Consider the following 20,850-nt stretch of genomic DNA (forward strand, 5'->3'; position numbering starts at 1 on the left):
TCTCAGGAGTCTGCTAGCTATTTCCAACTTCTGGAAAAAAATGTTTCAAGGTATTTTTGGAGCAGGAAGTACCTGGTCTTGTTGGAAGAGGCATGATGGGCAAACATTTTGCATTATTTATGACTAAAATGTCACTGAAATATAGTTAACTGCTCATGTGATGGTCATGAAATCGAACTTTTCTATTTTACCAGCTGCCATTAGGATAGTATTGTACAAATATTGTGCCTAAAGAGAGATAGCATCTCTTCTTTCACTTCAGGCTCGTGTATAGCATTTTCCATTGATTCTTTGCTATAAAGTCTTTTGTAACCAAGAATATTTCTTGATGCAGTTTACAATATTGTCCATGTTCAGCATATTACTGATTCCACATTCTATCTGAACTGGGAGAAACAAGTGTTCCACAAAATTACATGCTTAAACCATAAACTTTATTGCTTTTTTTTTTTAAATGCAAAATACATTAATACAATCATATGTTTGAAATGCTGAATCTATCAAAGAAAGGAACTATAAACTTATTAGACCCTTTGGTCTATTACATTGTCCAGCAAAAATCTTTGAAACTACGTATCTGGAGGCTGCTGACCAAATAGCCTCCTCATATGGATTTTAGGGAGAGAATCATGAGAAGAGGAGCCAGCAGGGAAAGAAGAGAAGCCAGCAATTTTTCAGGTTTTCTGGGGTCATTCCCTGTGTCTCCAAAAATGCAAGGGGTTTTTACAAAAATCAAGATACAGGAAGGTACAGTTGACTGCAATCTGCAATTAGCTTCCAATGCCATGTAATCTGGATTAATGGGAGTTGGACTGGGTCCTTAATACAGAAACCCTTCATACCCATAGGAACCTCAAGGTAAATTTGGTTTGTAGAAGTGGAGGAATCATCCTTTCTTGAGCCATGACTGAGTTACTAAGACCACAGGCCATACATCCTGTGATTGCAGAACACTGTATTGTACTTGTTTTGGGCTCAGGGTAAGGTCATGCCTGTGCAGAATAAAGACATATGAAATTGAATTCTGATAGGAAACATAGTAGCCAGAGAGGCTTAGTGTGGAAATACCACTTCCTAATGATTGCATCTTTCAAACATGGTTAAAAATTTGCTACACATAACTGAATGGCAGAGGCAGAGAAAGAGAAAAAAAAAAATCAAAAAAATCAGTCAGCAAAAAAGTCATCCTCCAAGTCCCCCCCTATTGTTTTCTTTATCCAGTTAATATAGGAGGTGGTAAGAAGAGTGTAGACGCCAGGGTATTGGACAACACCACACTGTCCATTCTTGCCAAAGGATGTGATGCCTTTCAATTCACCATTGCATATCAGAGGACCTCCAGAATCCCCCTGAAAGAAAGGAAGAAACACTTGATAGTACAATTTATAGAAGCTTCAAAAATAGAAGCTTGATAGTACAATTTATAGAAGCTTGTCAGTTTGCAGGTAGGATTTTCTAAAATCCAGACTGATTTCTATTGTTTTTTCCTGAGAGCAAGGGTGGATCTGGGGGTGGGGAGGAGGAATGCAGTGGTGCAGTTCCATCCCTCTCCGATTCCCGCTCCACCCAAAGTATAAAGCCAACTTCCTGGCAGTGACAGAAGCATGTCTATTCAGGCAGTAGTAAGGAGATGATTGACTTAATGGCTCATAATCTACCCAGTTCCTTCTAAATTCTTCATTCCATAGGTGTTAACAACCATCTCTCTCTTTTTTAATGGTCTTCATGATTAACTGTTCAAGCTAGCCTTTCTACTACATTTCTACTGTTTGTTGGCCGCTCCTATTTCACAGCCCTGTAGATTTTTTAAACTCTAGCTAAATACATTAAACTCAGTGTGGAAATAACCTTCAGTGATGCATTGAATGTACCGTCAAGCTGCTTAAGAAGTCTAGATTTTGTTTTATGAATCTAAAAAAAAAAAGAGATATCCATTTAATTCTAATGACTGTAGAACTAATGAAACATCTTTTGATTGCTTTTGCCTGGTTTGTAGTTTTGTTGTTTGTTTTTTTTAAATACATAATATATGATACTGCAAATCAATGCACATACCAATACATTTATTTGTTTTTACGCCTTACTTAAACTGAATAATATAGTCCTAGGCCACTAGCTCATTAGTAATCCTTCTGGTTTGTTCTTTTTTGTTGATTTGGTAAGATACACATTGTTACACATAATGATGCACCACACCATCTGTGCCCCCTTTTTCAAATCCTAGATCCATTCATATCTGAGAGTACATATTCTATATTTAAAAAAGGGACACGTTTGAATTTCATCTGTTCAATTATGAATTAAATATGGCTGTATGTGAGCACTAATGAATTATTACATTCTTTCAGAATTGGATACAGACTGTCCTCTTTGAATGAATAAAATTTCTTGGAAATTAGTAAGTATCGTCTAATATCATAAATGTTAACATTTAAATCCTCTTTCAATACACCTGTTTTTATAGGGCATGTCTTTACTTCTCAGTTTCCATGCCAGGGAGCACCATGTTGATCTAGTGTGCACTGCTCTAAGCATGATGTCTGGTAAAGAGGAAACAATAGAGCCATTCTACTGCAGAGCTGTGGATGGGCAAATTGTCATGGCTTCTCAATAGAGCTAATTGGTTTGGATGCAGGGATACCCAGTCATATCCGTACTGCTTCTGGTGCAGCCTGTTTTAGCATGGCACTGCATGGTATCAGAAGTGAAATGTCTAGATATGTTCATATTGACAGCACTGTTTTTTATGGCTGAAATAAATGTTCTTACTTGATCCATTTACTGGTGAAATATCTTTGATTATATGAAGCCTGTTCCAAAGCTCACTGAAGTCAAGAGAAGCCATTTCATTGACTTAATTGGCTTTTAGAAGATAACTTTATAGCATACTCTGCATTACTATTTTGAAAACTGGATATTTTCACTCTTTTTTTTCCCATTAAAGAGCATTTTTAGCGTAGGATGCAAATATTATTTTTCTGTTCATTCTGCTTAGACAAATACGTCCAAATGCCATCAAGATATTACAAGTCAGAATCTCTAAATTTAAGTTTTGGTTAGAAGAACAAAGCAACCAAGTCCTTCTGAATCCTAACATAGTTCAATAAATTTCATAATACACTTTTAAATCCACTTGTTTTGTAGTTAAAATAAGCATTGGTAATGCTCTGTACTGTCCAGGATATCCTGTGTTTTACATTTTAATTCTAACAGTCTGTAGCTGGAAATAAATGTACTTACAGAACAAGAGTCCTTTCCTCCTTTCACATCCCCAGCACACACCATGTTTTTTGTGATTGCAGGTTGCAAATTGTAATGTTTCTTGTCATTGCAAGTGTTTCTGTCAATGACTGTGACGTTAACCTCCTTCAGGGTATCAGACGGCTTGTTAATTCCATTATTTGTGGTTCCCCATCCTATTACTTGGCACCTTGTTCCTGCTTTGATATCAGTGCCTGTGTTAGGTAGGTTAGTTGTTTTCACAGCTTTATTAATTTTTACTCGTCCTTTAAGCTACAGTGAAAAAAAAAGAAGAAAATATTGTTATTATGGGGGAAGCCATTAGTAACTTCATTATTTAAGAGGCAAGGATTTTTTAGGGTGATATTTATTGGACCAGCTGCATACTGCGAATAGAGTTAGACAAGCTTTTGAATGAAAGACATTATTTTTCAGGTCTCTTCTTATTTTAATTCCTTGCAAGGCTGACTGGACTACCTCTCCTATGGAGCATCACTTGTCACCTGAAGAAGCGACTTGAAGAAGAATACCTTGCATTCAAAAGCTTGTCTAACTCTATCCCAACTAGGCAGTTGGTCCAATAAAAGATAGCACCCTAAAAAATCCTTGTCTCTTGTATAGTTCCTCAGCCCTGAAGGCTACAGCATCACTAACATTACCCTAATATGTGTCTTATTTGGATTATAGAGGATTCACGTAACCTTTTCTTTGAAAACCCCTTATACTTGTTTTTTGTATTCAGCATGGAATGCTTCTGAGATAGGCAAATGCATGACCTCTATCCCATGAAATCTTATTCAGCTTTTGCCGAGATATTATCTATTACAAATCAGCATTTTCTTTCTATGCCTGGAGTTCCTCAAAAACATTTGGGTAGCTTGCCAAAATAAGAAGTGAATACAGGACTGTTCCAAAGCACATGGCTGAGACTACTGACAGAAGAATGGCAGTAAACCCTGGTCTGGGTATGCTGGTCAAAGATTTTTCTATTAACATTTTTTTAATGATAAATTTTCACCACTTCATTTTATGGTAGTGTGCCTGCTTTCAGCAGAAAAATTGGTATTTCATTGAAAAATATGAATAATTTTGATCAGCACCCAGAATATCACCACTCTTGACACTGATGTGTCATGGGAATTATGTTATGGTGTCTTTTGGTCCAAATCTATGGTTTGGGTTCTCTGGCTTTACTGCCCCTCCTATGTAGCATCACTATCAAGAGCTCCTGTGATCCACATCCTTCCCCCCAGTTCTCTGATAAGGGAGAAAGTGATACATCATAGAAAATGCATGTCCTTAAAACTATGTTTAATGACATTCTATACCTGCAGAAGCATTAGGTCATTTTCTTTATTTGCACCATCAAAGCATGGATAGGGAATTCTTTTTGCAATCTTAAAAAGCTGCTTTTCTTTTTCACTCTTTGATATTGAATGAGCTCCAAGAATAACTTTAGCTCCTTTGCTGAAGAGAAAAAAAGATAACTGGATTAATCATTAAAACAAATGCATGCATTCATTTCTAAAAGGTACTATACTACCTTGCTGATGAATACAGTATTATATTTTTCTATATTGTCCAATTGCTTCTCTGAAGAATTGATCAACCTTTATCTCTTTTCATGCTTATGTAGTAACAGTAATTAAAATATGAACCAGAGCTACATTGTTATTAATATTTAATAGGTATTAATAATTAAATAAACCAAAAACATACAGCTATATCTGGGCTGGGAGAGAGAATTCATGTGCCTGGCTAGTAAGTTATCCCTATGGCTTTGATTCTAGAATTGATAGAAGAGTGGAGGAGATATGTTTTTTGGTTTCAATTTGGATACCTGAGATGTTCTGGTGGCAGAAATCTAAATCTCACAAGAATCTACATGGTGCTATTTCTGTCATTTTGGGCCAAAATCTTATAAGAGCTGCTCATGACCTTGGACACTGTTTAACCTGCACTGTTACTTTAACCTTGAACCTTCTTTATCAATCAAGGCCAAATATATCCTATGACTACTTGCACTTGCTGATCCAGTGGTTGATCCAATGTTTGATTGGACAGGAAATAATTGCTAATCCCTTCAAGCCAAGCTGGACATCTGAGGTCATTTAAATTCTCCCCCTTCCCCTCCCCCCCATGCAGCAAGACTTTCTTATGTGATAGAAAGCAAAACTATAGGGAAGTGTTCAGTTCTTTTTTCTTAGGACATTATATAGATGTTTACTTACTAACAGAAGTGTGTTTTGTAGTTTAGCATTTTCCTCTAGTTCAGATCAAACCCAAACTTGCATTCTATTCTCTGTAGGGTCCTAAATGTTAGTCTTGCAAATACTAGGTGGGGAATACTACTACTGGCAATTTAAAAATTACATTTGTAATAATAAAACTATGATCACAGCCACACTAAGTAGACAAATTCAGAGATGCTGACTTTCATTTCTAAGCTAATGAACTGACTAAACAGGAACTAAACTGACCATATCTATTTTTTGTTTTGACAGTATCTGCAGCAGGCTTTAAGGGATTTAGAAATGGAACCTGCAGTGACAAACATTTGCTTTCATTCATATTGTACCTTATTTACTATCCTGTTAATCAGGTAAGACAGTCTATGAAACAGAACTTACATCTGACAATGGGCTGCAGTTAACACCCAATTTTTTTTAATCAAAGATCCTCCACAGTATTCTTTCCTACTCCTAATTAGGGCCATAAATGGTTTTGAATGTGGAATCACATCTTGTCCTCCAATGATATTCATACACAAATCTAAAATGAAAAATAAGCCATGGTGAACACAGTTGGGATAGCAAATACTGTAAGAAAATCCATTGAGTAGGTTCTAAAATATACACTATAAAATACAAGGTATGAAATATACTTATAATAATATACAATAAATATTACATTTATAATAATATAAAGCAACCTCTAAATACACATAAATATACTAGTGCACACATCTTCATAGAGGGATTTCTAAAGTTGTTCAGCATTGCTCTAAATCTACTTCCACTGAATTCAGTAAGAGTAGCTTTAGGGTAGAAGTGAGTGCTTTTGAAACTCCCACCCACAAGTTGCTCCCACGTAGATTTTTCCTTTCCTTAAGTTGTTTCTATTGCAGAACTTTCATTTTGTTCAAGAACCCTTAATCTGCCACTAGATTAACAGCATGCAGTCTGATATGTGCTATGTAAATGATCAATTCAATTTCTTTATCAGTGACTTGGACAAGGGGGGTGAAAAGCACTCTGTTCAAATTTGCTGACGACACCAAGATTTGGGGTGAGGTGGGCATGCTAGAAGGGAGGGGCAGGGTGCAACTGGACCTGGACAGGTTACAGGGATGGGCGAATGTGAATAGGATGGGATTCAATACTGACAAGTGCAGGGTATTGCACTTGGGCAGGAAGAACCAGCAGCATACCTATAGGCTGGGGAACTCCCTTCTTGAAAGCACAGTGGCAGAAAGAAAGATCTTTCTCTCTCAGAGTCATTATCGATTCTAAAATGAACATGGGCTGACAGTGTGGGGATGCAGTCAGCGAGGCTAACACCACCTTGTCATGCATCCACAGATGCATCATGAGCAGGTCCAAGGAGGTGATCCTCCTGCTCTGTGTAACACTGGTTAGGCCAGTGTTGGAGTACCGCATCCAGTTCTGGGTGCCATATTTCAGGAGGGATGAGGCCAGCATCAAGAGGGTCCAGAGGAGGGCCACTCACATGGTCAGGGGGTAGCAGGGCAGGCCCTGCAAGGAGAGGCTAAGGGACCTGGACTTGTTCAGCCTTCACAAGAGAAGGCTGAGAGGGGACCTAGTGGCCGTCTATAAAAAAAAAACCAACAAAACAACTTACCAGGGGGCACCAGAGGAGAATGGGCGAGACCCTGTTCCCCCCAAGCCCCTCTCAGAGTAACAAGGAATAACGGCCACAAGTTGATTGAGAGTAGGTTCAGGCTAGACATCAGGAGGCACTACTTCACAGTCAGGGGGGCCAGGATCTGGAACCAGCTTTCAAGGGAAGTGGTGCTGGCTCATACCTTAGGGGTCTTTAAAAAGAAGGCTCGATAACTACCTAATGAGTCATATGAGCTTAACTTAGTGGGGGTCATATGAGCCCAATATTTGTTCTTGCCCAGGGCAGGAGGTCAGACTTGGTGATGGTCCCCTCCAACCCTACATCTATGAATTTATGAATCTTTGAATAAGCACTGAATGAACATTTTCCCCACCAAAAGGCTATAAATCCAGGTATTTATGTCAATAGCGGAGAGACCGTAGATGGCCATTTCTGACACTTACATAGATGGATCTCTTGAGAGAGAGAGTGTCAAGTAACGTTAATATAAAACTCTCCTAGATTCCAGAATTGACCCCCTCTCTCTACACGTTTATTTAATACTGTCCTTTCATGAACAATTTTGGATGCAGTCAAATATGTGCAATCAATGGAAAATAAGAACATTCTCTCTCTCCTAGTAACTGTTAGCTTCAGTATTTTAATAGACTGGTATCTAACTATATAATGACTCTGCACATGCCATCAATTATAATCAAAGGATAAAAAAAGTACTTACCTCCAGGAATTGCCAGCAAATAAAAGGCAGCAGAAACAGACAAGGTGAGGAGGAATCCCATGATTGCTGCTGTATGTTCTGCCCTATGACATGTCTTTTTTATAGAGAGAGACAAAGAAAATGAAAAGGATGTGGGCTTTTATTTTCCTCTTAAGGACTTTTGACATTTTGTACTGTGAAAGGACCAAAAACCACAATTTAACCTCTATGCTGTGTTGATAGGGACGTCATTTCTAGGCACTGAGAGGCTGCATCATGTATTTGACAAGGCTCAAAAGTAACAAACTCCATTCAAATTCTGTCCCTAAGATAAGCTCACTGTGCTGCCTTGGGCAAACCACTTAACCTTGCAAGCCACTGCATTTTTGGGCTCGCCTATTCTGTGTGAGCCTCAAGGGCAAGGGAAACATGGGCAGATCTACAATGTCCCAAAGGGGCTGCGGTGCACCTTCCTTCCAGATGATGGGCAAATCAGGGTGAGGCATGGCTTAAGCCCCTGGCCTGGTAGTGAGAAGCCGCATGTGGAGGCACAGAGCCTGCCCAGTCTGATGGTGTGTGACTCCATGCCTCCATGTGTGGCTTCCTGCTGGAGTGCTGAAAGCCCCAAATGGAAGGCTGGTCTGGCTTGATGGCATGTAGACCAGAAGCTGTGCATCATAGGGCCAGGTGGGAAGCCACACATGGAGGCATGGAGTCATGCACCATTGGGTCAGATGGGCTCCTGCTTGCTTTCACATGTGGCTTCGCACTGGAGTGCTGGAAGCTCTATGTGGAGGCATGGAGCCTGCCTGGCCTGATGGCGTGCAGCTCCCAGTCCGCATACCACAGGGCTGGGCCAGCTGGCTCTGTGCTTCCACATGTGACTTCCAGCACTCCAGAAGATAATTTTGAATTTTTCTGAGCATAATTTTGATGTTTTCTGCACATAAATTCCCTTGGGTGTATAAAGGGGAGAAGGGGTTCCACCTGTCACTCCTCCTGTCCTGGGCTGACCTGGGTGGTGGGGAAAGCTCCAGGGTTGCTTCTGCCTGGCTCCAGCTGTAGGCTGAAGGGAGCAGCTGTGCAGGAGTTGGGCTCAGTCAAAGACAGCAGTGGTAGCATGCAGGTTCTTCCTTCTGGCACCTATTCCTGCCTCCCCCCACCCATGTCTCCCATTGACTAGGAAGAGCCATTGGAAGGAGGAACCTGTGCACTGCCACTACTGTATCTGGCCAAGCCTGGTACCCCATGCAGCTGCTTCCTGCAGCCAGTAGCTGGAGCAGGTCAGGAGCAGCTCCAGGGCTCCCCTGGTGCCTGTGTTAGCTAGGGACAGTGGCAGTAGTGGGGGTGGGTTCTTCCTTCCAGTAACTGATCTGAACCAGGAGGGGACATGGAGGAGGATGACAGGAAGCAGATGCAGGAAGAGGAAACCCACTGCTGCTGTTGTCCCTTGCCAAGCCTGGCACCCCTTGGCTGGAGTCGGGCAGGAGAGCCTTTGGAACTTCCCCTGTGCTTGGGTCAGCAGGGGACAGCAAGGTCAGCAAAGGAAGTGGAGTGTACTTGCACTCCACCTCTATCCATCCCTGAAGGGAAGGCAGAGTGAACATGCTGTATGCACCCATGTTTGCTGATGTGCTCTAATGCTGGAAATTCACTAGTGAGGCTGATCTGGATCCTTTTGCTTTCAGACCAGTGGCCGGACAGCAGGTGCTGGAGAGGAGTCTAGAGCAGCCTCATTGGTGAACTTCTGACTCTGGAGCTCAGAGGACTTGGGTTGTTGGGGCACTCAGGGAGGGACTGGACCCACTTCTAGTGGGGTATAGACAAGTCATTCAATTTCTTACACAGAAAATCCCTCATTAGACTGCTTTCTGTGTGTATTGTTCAGAAATCACACAGAGCCACAAAGTCTGACAGAGGTCTGTTTCATTCTATCTCTGAGTCCTAACTCATCAGCATTGTGTAAGATGAATCTTTGTATAACAAAATCCCATTCCAGTGGCTCATAGCTCAGAGAGTTGGAGTGTTGTTATAGCTGTGATGGTCCATAATGTATGAGAGGCAAGAGGGTTTTATATCTCTTATTGGACCAACTGTAGAGTTGAGACAGCCTTTCAGGCACAAACAAACCTCTAGAAGGGCACTTTGTACTCAAAAGCTTGTCCAATTTCTCTCCCAAGTATATAGTTGGTCCAATAAAAGATATCACTAAAACCCCTTATGTCTTATAACAGAGTCTCTTAAAGGTACAGTTCCTTGCATCCTCTGTTCCTAGAAAAACAGAACTACAAATCAACATCAACAAAGCATAGAAATTCAAATATTTATAACTGATCCTTTAACTAAATTAATTTGTCATGTTCAGTGAGGTGACATTATGCTGGCATTGTGAACCTCTTGAAACTTAAACACATCAGCTGTCTCAGCCTGCTGTGATTGTTGCCTGGGACCTTGGAGAAATGTGTGGCTTGGTGCTCTTTATTGCCTTCCTTTTGAGGATTTTGAGCAGGTGTTGCCCATTTCTCCATAATAGGTGTTTGCCTATGGTGTCCAGCTCATACGTTGCAAAAGGTAGCCTTGCAGTCCACTGTTTGTCATAGTTATACACAGCTTAATCTTCATGGCAGTTCTGGAGACCCAGAATGAAATTGGTGTGCTTTGTTTTGCCCTGTCTTGTCTCTGAAGATATCTACAAGTCCCCAGTGACATCAGCTTCCAACAGTTTTAGAATCCTCGTTTCCTTTTTTTTCTCTCAAACAAAATGGGCTTCATTGGTGCTGGTCTGTAATGATTCTGTGCTAGTATTTCCTCCAAACTGCTTAAATTCATACCTCATACATGAGAGGTAAAGTGCTGCTTGACCTGGTTCTGACAATGGGGGATGACCTAATGATCGAAGGGAAGTTGGGTGACAGTGACCATGGGCTGATCACCTTCACCATCTGCTGTAAAGCTGGCAAGTCAGTCAGCAATACAGAAGTCTTCGACTTCAGGAAAGCTGACTTTGACAAGCTCAGGAGGCTTGTCAGTGAAGCCCTTAAAAGCCACAACCCAAAGGGGAGGGGAGGTCAGGATGAGTGGTTGCTCCTCAAAAGAAGCAATCCTGGATGTACGAGCAAAGTCTATTCCATCTCGGAGGAAAGGCAGCTAAAGGGCACAGCAGCCCCCTTGGCTCTCCAGGGAGCTAGTGGACCTCCTGCATCTAAGAAGACTGACCTATAAAGGATGGAGGACTGGACCCACCTCAAAAGGAGGAATACTCTGCACTGGTCCGGACCTGCAGGGAACAAACCAGAACAATAAAAAGTCCATTTTTAGGTATGTGGGGAGCCGGAGGGAAAGCAAGGGCAACATTGGACCACTGCTAAACCTGATGAGACAATTGACAACCGACACCCAGGAAAAAGCCAACTTGCTAAATGGGTACTTTGTGTTGGTTTTTCACCAGTCCCATGGGACGCCCCTGCCCACTATGGGACAAGGAGGCCCGGGTGAGGGAGATTCCTTACCCTTCATCAGTGCTGACTTCATGAAGGAACACCTTGAGAGGCTGGACACCTTCAAATCAGCCAGCCCTGACAGTCTACACCCCAGGGTACTCAAGGAGCTTGCTAGCATCATAGCTCAACCCCTGGCACAGATCTTCGAGAACTCCTGGCGCTCTGGTGAAGTAGCCGAAGATTGGAAGAAAGCCAATGTGGTACCTATCTTCAAGAAAGGGAGGAAAGTGGATCCAGCAAACTATAGGCTCATCAGCCTGACCTCTATCCTGGGGAAGGTCTTAGAAAAGATTATCAAAGAGGTCATTCTTAACAGACTGGCCGATGGCAACATCCTGAGGGATAGCCAACACGGGTTTGTTGCGGGTAGGTCTTGCTTAACTAATCTTATTTCCTTTTACGACCAGGTGACCTATCACCTGGACAAGGGAGAAGAGATTGATTGACTTAAAAAAAGGCCTTCGATCTGGTATCCCATGATCACCTCTTGGCAAAGCTGGTGAACTGTGGCCTTGGCCTCACCATGATCTTCTGGCTAGGGAATTGGCTCTGTGGTCAGACCCAGAGGGTGGTGGTTGTCAGAAGTCAATCGTCATAGTGCCCTGTGTTCAGTGGGGTCCCTCAAGGCTCTGTCCTTGGGCCTACACTATTCAACAGCTTTATTAATAATGTGGACTTGGCCAGAAGCAGACTGGCCAAGTTCGCTGATGACACCAAACTCTGGGGTAAAGCACCCTGAGGACTGAGGGTGATCCAGGCTGACCTTGACAGGCTCAGGAAATGGGTGGATGAGAACCTGAAGGTGTTTAACACCGAAAAATGCAAGGTTCTCCACCTTGGGAGGAAAAGCCCGCAGCATGCTTATAGGCTTGGCAGTGCTACGCTGGCAAGCACTCTGGGTGAAAGGGACTTGGGGGTTGCGATATACCACAAGATGAACATGAGCCTGCAATGTGATGCTGCAGCTAGTAAAGTGAGCAAAACACTGGCTTACATCCATAGATGCTTCTCAAGCAAATCCCAGGACATCATTCTCCCATTGTACTTGACTTTGGTGAGGCTCCAGCTGGAGTACTGAGTCCAGTTTTGGTCTCCACAATTCAAAAAGGATGTGTAGAAGCTTGAGAAGGTGCAGAGGAGAGCCATGTGCATGATCAGAGGTCAGGGAAACAGACCTTATGAAGAAAGGCTGAGAGCCATGGGACTTTAGTGTGGAAGAGTGCAGGCTCAGAGGCGATTTGATGGCTGCCAAGAAGTTTATATGGGGTGCTCACCAGGATCTGAGGGAATGTCTGTTCACCAGAGTGCCCCAAAGGTTGATAAGGTCGAACAGTCACAAACTCCTCCATGACCATTTCAGGCTGGACATAAGGAAGAACTTCTTTACTAGCCGAGCCCCCAAGGTTTGGAATAGACTGCTGCCAGAGGTGGTTCAAGCACCTACTTTGAGTGCCTTCAAGAGACATTTGGATGTTTATCTTTCTGGGATCCTACGCTCCCTGCCGACTTTCTGCCCCTGGGGCAGGGGGGCTGGACTCAATGATCTTCCCAGGTTCCTTCCAGGCCTAATGTCTATGAAATCTACTTGATTGTGGTCCATCGTCAGACATCAGTTTGTCAGGTATACCATATCTAGTGCAAATGCATTTGATATGCTGGCTTTTTTTTTTTTTTTTTTTTTTTTTTTAAACGAAGCTATTTCAAGAAATGTATACAGTATTTCATTAAAAGTTTATAGTTTCCCCCCCCCCACTGTCAGCCTGATTTTTCCTGTGCCACTAACATGAGCTGTTTTGCTCGACTTGGCCTGTATTTTTGGCATTATGCAACAGCTTCCTCAATGTCATTGTTTATTTGAGGCAAGTATAAAATATCTCAGCCTATTCCCTTACATATTTCAGTCCCTAAATGACTTTCATAAAGTCCCTTTAAGATTCATAGATGTTAGGGTCGGAAGGGACCTCAATAGATCATCGAGTCCGACCCCCTGCATAAGCAGGAAAGAGTGCTGGGTCTAGATGACCCCAGCTAGATACTCATCTAACCTCCTCTTGAAGACCCCCAGGGTAGGGGAGAGCACCACCTCCCTTGGGAGCCCGTTCCAGACCTTGGCCACTCGAACTGTGAAGAAGTTCTTCCTAATGTCCAGTCTAAATCTGCTCTCTGCTAGCTTGTGGCCATTGTTTCTTGTAACCCCCGGGGGCGCCTTGGTGAATAAATCTTCACCAATTCCCTTCTGTGCCCCCGTGATGAACTTAAAGGCAGCCACAAGGTCGCCTCTCAACCTTCTCTTGCGGAGGCTGAAAAGGTCCAGTTTCTCTAGTCTCTCCTCGTAGGGCTTGGTCTGCAGGCCCTTGACCATACGAGTTGCCCTTCTCTGGACCCTCTCCAGGTTATCCGCATCCTTCTTGGAGTGTGGCGCCCAGAATTGCACGCAGTACTCCAACTGCGGTCTGACCAACGCCCGATAGAGGGGAAGTATCACCTCCCTGGACCTATTCGTCATGCATCTGCTGATGCACGATAAAGTGCCATTGGCTTTTCTGATGGCTTCGTCACACTGCCGGCTCATGTTCATCTTGGAGTCCACTAGGACTCCAAGATCCCTTTCCACCTCTGTGCCACCCAGCAGGTCATTCCCTAGGCTGTAGGTGTGCTGGACATTTTTCCTCCCTAGGTGCAGCACTTTGCATTTCTCCTTGTTGAACTGCATCCTGTTGTTTTCTGCCCACTTGTGCAACCTATCCAGGTCTACCTGCAGCTGTTCCCTGCCCTCCAGCGTGTCCACTTCTCCCCATAGCTTTGTGTCATCTGCAAACTTGGACAGAGTACATTTCACTCCCTTGTCCAAGTCGCTGATGAAGACATTAAAGAGTATCGGTCCAAGGACCGAGCCTTGCGGGACCCCACTGCCCACACCCTTCCAGGTCGAGACTGACCCATCTACCACGACTCTTTGGGTGCGACCCTCTAGCCAATTCGCCACCCACCGGACTGTGTAGTCATCCACGTCACAGCCTCTTAACTTGTTCACCAGTATGGGGTGGGATACCGTATCGAAGGCCTTCCTGAAGTCTAAGTATATGACATCCACCCCTCCTCCTGTGTCCAGGCATTTCGTAACCTGGTCATAGAAAGAGACTAGATTGGTCAGGCATGATCTGCCCGCCACAAACCCATGCTGGTTTCCTCTCAGCATAATTTGCCCTGCTGGGCTCTCACAAATGTGAGCCTTGATAATTTTTTCAAATACTTTACCAAGGATGGAGGTGAGACTGACTGGCCTATAGTTGCCCGGGTCCTCCTTCCTCCCCTTTTTGAAAATGGGGACCATGTTAGCCCTTTTCCAGTCCTCCGGGACTTGGCCCGTACGCCACGAGCGTTCGAATATTCTTGCCAGTGGCTCTGCAATGATGTCGGCCAGTGCCTTCAGCACCCTCGGATGGAGCTCATCCGGGCCTGCCGACTTAAAGGCATCCAGTTCTTCTAAGTGACTCTGCACCACCTCAGGATCTACGTATGGAAGTCTGGTGCCTTGCTGCTGCCTCTCTACAACCCCAGAGAGAGATTTGTTGTGCCCCTCACTTAGGAACACTGAGGCAAAGAACTCGTTGAGGAGTTCAGCCTTGTCCCCCTTATCTGTCACCAATTGTTTCTGCCCATTTAGCAGCGGTCCTATTCCTCCCTGGGCCTTCCTTTTACTCCCTATGTATCTAAAAAACAATTTCTTGTTGTCCTTTACTTGGGTTGCCATCCTCAGCTCCATGGTAGCTTTGGCCCACCTAACTGCCTCCCTACAAGCACGAGCAGAGGAGATATATTCATCTTTAGTGATCTCACCCTGTTTCCACTTTTTATGTGTTCCCCTTTTGGCCCTTAGGCTGCCCTGGATTTCTCTGGTCAGCCATGGAAGCCTCCTGGCCCCTTTCCCTCTTTTGCCTCGCTCAGGGATCGTCTTGCTTTGTGCCCGAAGGATCGTTTCCTTTAGGCACAGCCACCCTTCTTGGGCTCCCATCCCATCAAAACTCTTACTCTGCAGTGCTTCTTTGACTAATCACCTGAGTGCATTGAGATCAGCTTTCCTAAAGTCTAGCACTTTCACCCTACTAGTTACCTTACCCACTCGCCGTCTTATGTTGAATTCTATTATAAGGTGATCACTGTCTCCCAAATGGCTACCGATTTGGAGGTCCCCTACCATGTCATCCCCTGTTGCCAATACCAGATCCAGTATGGCATTCCCTAGTGGGATCACGTACCTCCCGTGTCAGGTGGAGGTCCTGTACACAGGTTAGAAACCTGCGTGAGCGATGGGACCTTGCTGTCTGCGTCTCCCAGCAGATGTCCGGGTAGTTTAGGTCCCCCATGACTACCGCCTCTTTAGCTTTTATGGTCTCCGAGAGTTGCCTCAGGAGCCCCGCATCTATTTCTTCCCCTTGGTGTGGGGGTCTGTAGCAGACCCCTACCACCAAATCCCTTTCTCCCTGCCCCCCATGTAGCCTAACCCACAATCCTTCTACTTTCTCAACCTCGGATTCTGTCTTGATGAGGGTTGATGTATATTGCTCACTGACATAAAGTGCAACCCCCCCCCTTTCTTCCCCGACCTGTCCTTTCTATACAATCTATAGCCCTCAATATGTACCGCCCAGTCATGGGATGAATCCCACCAGGTCTCTGTTAGCCCCACTAAGTCATAGGTGTTCAGTGCAAGCAGGAGCGCTAGTTCATCCTGCTTGTTCCCCATGCTCCTAGCATTAGTATATAGGCACTTGAGCCCTGCGACTGGTGCCTTTGCTGCCCTCCCCGCTCAGAGTCCCATGGGGCCCATTGTTTCCTACCTTCTTGTTCCTTACCTGTTCTGTAGTGCTGGCCTCCCCATGGCTTTCAGGTTCCCAATGCTCTCCTTCTTCAGGCTGGGCTGTCATTGTGGGTGCCACATGGTTTGGTGGTCCACTGCTTCCCCTGCCCTCGTACTCCCCTCCCCCCGACGAGCCTAGTTTAAAGCCCGCCGGAGGAGATCCGCAACCTAGAAGAAAACACACGCTTACCTTTGGGGGACAGGTGAAGCCCATCCCAGCTGAACACGTCCCTCGTCGTGATGTGCGGGTCATGGTCCAGGAAGCCGAAGCCTGTCTCGAGACACCACTGCTGAAGCCGCCAGTTGGTCTCTCCGATGCAGTTCTCTTGCCGTCTTCCTCGTCCGGTCACTGGAAGGATGGAAGAGAAAACCACCTGGGCACCGAACTCCTTCAGCACGCCACCCAGAGCATAGTAGTCCGCCATCAGGTGATCGGGGGTTCTCCTGGCTGCATCATTAGTACCCACATGGACTAGGACCATGGGGTAGTAAATCGGTGGGCTTGATCCTGGCCTGGATTACCTCCGTCACATCCCGAATCTTTGCTCCAGGGAGGCAGCATACCTCTCGTGCCGAGGGGTCCTGGCGACAGATGGGTCCTTCCGTACCTCTCAGGATGGAGTCTCCTATGACGAGCACTCGTCGCCTCCTCCTCTGGGTCATCGTGGAACTCTTGATCTGTTTGGAGTGTGAAGAACGTGGTGTTCCTTCTTGCTCAAGGGTTTCCTCCTCCCCTTCCATCTCCTGCAGAGTCGCCAGGGCCTCGTACCTGTTCACCAGTCGGACTGGAGAAGCTGGTACCGGTTCGCTGCATGCTGCTCCAGTCCTGGCTGTGACCGTCTGCCACTCTGCTGTGGAGGGTATTCCCCGGGGTGCTTCTTCTTTTGGTGCCTGGGCCTGCAGGGAAAGGAAATAACTATCAATTTCATCCTCTGTCTCCCTGATCCCCCTCAGCCTGCTAACCTCCTCCCAGAGCTCCCTCACCTGTGCCTCCAGATCCCTAAGACGGGCACCTGCTGGACAGGTGTGGGGGCCCCCAATCTCTGCCCCCCCCAGCCCTGCTGGGGATACCCCACAGGCCAGGAGGTAGGGGGACACCAGCTCCCCCACGGGCTCGGTCTGGGTGGAGGCCTCAGACCTGCCCCGGGTAGCCTTGTCCCCCTGGGCAGAGGCCCTAGCAGCACTCCTCGTAGACACCATTCTACAAGCTACTGTTTGTAGACCTGTGCGGTATCTACGCCCTACCCCTACAGGAGTCCCACTCCTGGCCCGCCCTCCGGTGCGAACGCCCACGCAAACGCCGGCGTGCTCCCACAGAGCGCGCCTGTTTGCGTGCTCTGTTCGCGCTGCGCGGCTCGGGAGCTTGCCCACCCCCGGCCCAGAGGCCCAGGCACCGGCCCCATAGCCAGGGGGTCACAAGTTCAAAAAGCCAGGGGATGACCCCAAACTTGCACCCTCTCAGTCCAAAAAAACCAAAATAAAGTTACACCCCAGGCACATTAGACCACCCTGGCCTTTTTAAGATCACACCTTCAGGTGCCAGGGTTTATGCCCCCCCGCAAAAAAAACCACGCCCTCACTGGCACCAGGGTCTGTGCTCCCAAAAGCTACACTCTTGCTGGCACCAGGGTCCCCACTCTGTAGTGGATCCCCAAGATGAGGCCTCCTCCTTCCCCTAATAGCCTCACCCAAACTGACAGTCTTATTCAATAATCAAAGAAAAAAAATAATATCTGTTACCAACCAATATGATCAAGCAAAGCAGCAGGTCAGCTGACATTCACAGGGTTCGTGCCTCAGCTTCCTTCCATCAGCTACAGTCCCTGCTGTGGTGCAGCTACTATCTCCCCACAGCTTCCATCATTCCTACCTTTGGACTACTCACCCAGCTTCTCTGTAGAGCTCTCAGAGGCACTCCTTTCTCTTCAACTGCTGTTCCCCTTACTGCTGTTCTGCCCAGGGTTTTTATAGTCCTGCCCCTTCCAGTCAGCTGACTAGCTGGCCAGGCTCAGCATTTAACCCTTTCTTCACCAGCACTCCATGCCCAGGAAGTTCTGGCCTTAAAGGGGCGGATCTGCTTTCTGGTGACAGGGCTAGGGTTCTCTGTTACACAACTGTATAAACACCAACATGTGCCTATGGAAATCACTACTGCCACTGTGCTCCAGATGTCTGACTGTGTCCCTACACCACTAGGAACTGTGGTGGCACATTAAATACTTTATTTGAAAAGGAATTGTCTGTTGTGCTGTTGGCACTCTGACTTCTTCCCCTCCCTCCTTGAAGAGGCAAATCTCACTGCCTGAGGGCTGAGAAAAAGGCCCTCTCTGAGGTGGGAGTGCTATGAATTCGGGGAAGCCAGGGACAAAGAATGGCCAGGGTCTCAACATGGGCTTATCCCTTTACAAGCCCCACCAGCACTGGCTTCAGGGGTCTGTCACAGGGCACTAAAGTGCTTAGGGAGAGGGCCCCAAGAGCCTGGCAGATACCCTACAGGTGTAGGTTACTATGGCAGCAGGCTAACAAAGGACCTGCACCCGGTCAGCTGACTGGAAGAAGGCAGGGACCTGGGCACATATAAACCCTAGGGCTGAGACCAGTGGGGTCAGTTCTCTGGCAACAGCTAGGGGAACATAAACAGCTGGAGCACATAAAAAGTGGAAACAGGGTGAGATCACTAAAGATGAATATACCTCCTCTGCTCGTGCTTGTAGGGAGGCAGTTAGGCGGGCCAAAGCTACCATGGAGCTGAGGATGGCAACCCAAGTAAAAGACAACAAGAAATTGTTTTTTAGATATATTGGGAGTAAAAGGAAGGCCCAGGGAGGAATAGGACCGCTGCTAAATGGGCAGAAACAATTGGTGACAGATAGGGGGGACAAGGCTGAACTCCTCAATGAGTTCTTTGCCTCAGTGTTCCTAAGTGAGGGGCACGACAAGTCTCTCACTGGGGTTGTAGAGAGGCAGCAGCAAGGCGCCAGACTTCCATATGTAGATCCTGAGGTGGTGCAGAGTCATTTGGAAGAACTGGATGCCTGTAAATCGGCAGGCCCGGATGGGCTCCATCCGAGGGTGCTGAAGGCACTGGCCGACATCATTGCAGAGCCACTGGCAGGAATATTCGAATGCTCGTGGCGCACGGGCCAAGTCCCGGAGGACTGGAAAAGGGCTAACGTGGTCCCCATTTTCAAAAAGGGGAGGAAGGAGGACCCGGGCAACTATAGGCCGGTCAGTCTCACCTCCATCCTTGGTAAAGTCTTTGAAAAAATTATCAAGGCTCACATTTGTGAGAGCCCGGCAGGGCAAATTATGCTGAGGGGAAACCAGCACAGGTTTGTGGCAGGCAGATCGTGCCTGACCAATCTAGTCTCTTTCTATGACCAGGTTATGAAACGCCTGGACACAGGAGGAGGGGTGGATGTCGTATACTTAGACTTCAGGAAGGCCTTCGATACGGTATCCCACCCCATACTGGTGAACAAGTTAAGAGGCTGTGATGTGGATGACTGCACAGTCTGGTGGGTGGCGAATTGGCTAGAGGGTCGCACCCAAAGAGTCATGGTGGATGGGTCGGTCTTGACCTGGAAGGGTGTGGGCAGTGGGGTCCCGCAGGGCTCGGTCCTTGGACCGATACTCTTTAATGTCTTCATCAGCGACTTGGACAAGGGAGTGAAATGTACTCTGTCCAAGTTTGCAGATGACACAAAGCTATGGGGAGAAGTGGACACGCCGGAGGGCAGGGAACAGCTTCAGGCAGACCTGGATAGGTTGGACAAGTGGGCAGAAAACAACAGGATGCAGTTCAACAAGGAGAAATGCAAAGTGCTGCACCTAGGGAGGAAAAATGTTCAGCACACCTACAGCCTAGGGAATGACCTGCTGGGTGGCACAGAGGTGGAAAGGATCTTGGAGTCCTAGTGGACTCCAAGATGAACATGAGCCGGCAGTGTGACGAAGCCATCAGAAAAGCCAATGGCACTTTATCGTGCATCAGCAGATGCATGACGAATAGGTCCAGGGAGGTGATACTTCCCCTCTATTGGGCGCTGGTCAGACCGCAGTTGGAGTACTGCGTGCAATTCTGGGCGCCACACTTCAAGAAGGATGCGGATAACCTGGAGAGGGTCCAGAGAAGGGCATCTCGTATGGTCAAGGGCCTGAAGACCAAGCCCTATGAGGAGAGACTAGAGAAACTGGACCTTTTCAGCCTCTGCAAGAGAAGGTTGAGAGGCGACCTTGTGGCTGCCTATAAGTTCATCACGGGGGCACAGAAGGGAATTGGTGAGTATTTATTCACCAAGGCGCCCCCGGGGGTTACAAGAAACAATGGTCACAAGCTAGCAGAGAGCAGATTTAGACTGGACATTAGGAAGAACTTCTTCACAGTTCGAGTGGCCAAGGTCTGGAACGGGCTCCCAAGGGAGGTGGTGCTCTCCCCTACCCTGGGGGTCTTCAAGAGGAGGTTAGATGAGTATCTAGCTGGGGTCATCTGAACCCAGCACTCTTTCCTGCTTATGCAGGGGGTCGGACTTGATGATCTATTGAGGTCCCTTCCGACCCTAACATCTATGAATCTATGAATCTATGGAAGGAGCCTGCAGAGAAGAATTGCCCAGAGGTGCTGTGGCTGCCTGATATGCTGCATATAGGGCTAATGGGGCTCTAGGAGCTCACCAGGTACCCTGGCC

At 46.3% G+C, this 20,850-nt stretch overlaps 1 protein-coding gene and 1 long non-coding RNA gene across 4 annotated transcripts; both read right to left on the bottom strand.

Annotated features, from left to right (window-relative positions):
* Window positions 1-425: 425 nt before the first annotated feature.
* Window positions 426-13,258, bottom strand: GZMA (granzyme A). 3 transcript variants are annotated; one of them, XM_059725181.1, is made up of 7 exons: window positions 11,311-13,258; window positions 11,045-11,078; window positions 7,823-7,916; window positions 5,871-6,012; window positions 4,569-4,707; window positions 3,241-3,513; window positions 426-1,349 (listed from the first exon to the last, which is right to left on the bottom strand). In XM_059725181.1, the coding sequence occupies exons 3-7, from the start codon at window positions 7,881-7,883 to the stop codon at window positions 1,167-1,169; spliced, it is 798 nt and encodes a 265-aa protein (XP_059581164.1). In that variant the 5' UTR covers window positions 7,884-7,916; window positions 11,045-11,078; window positions 11,311-13,258; the 3' UTR covers window positions 426-1,166. The 3 variants fall into 3 exon arrangements, with proteins under 3 accessions (XP_059581164.1, XP_014449644.2, XP_014449646.2); XM_014594158.3 differs by having other exon boundaries at window positions 11,045-13,258; XM_014594160.3 differs by lacking the exons at window positions 7,823-7,916; window positions 11,045-11,078; window positions 11,311-13,258 and adding an exon at window positions 7,102-7,342.
* Window positions 13,259-15,792: 2,534 nt separating this feature from the next.
* On the bottom strand, window positions 15,793-18,333 carry LOC132249157 (uncharacterized). Its single transcript, XR_009460565.1, has 3 exons — window positions 18,048-18,333; window positions 16,932-17,059; window positions 15,793-16,840 (listed from the first exon to the last, which is right to left on the bottom strand). It is a non-coding gene; the product is annotated as an uncharacterized LOC132249157 (long non-coding RNA).
* Between the last annotated feature and the right edge of the window lie 2,517 nt (window positions 18,334-20,850).

Source organism: Alligator mississippiensis, chromosome 3 (genome assembly GCF_030867095.1).
Source record: "Alligator mississippiensis isolate rAllMis1 chromosome 3, rAllMis1, whole genome shotgun sequence".
NCBI lineage: Eukaryota > Metazoa > Chordata > Crocodylia > Alligatoridae > Alligator > Alligator mississippiensis.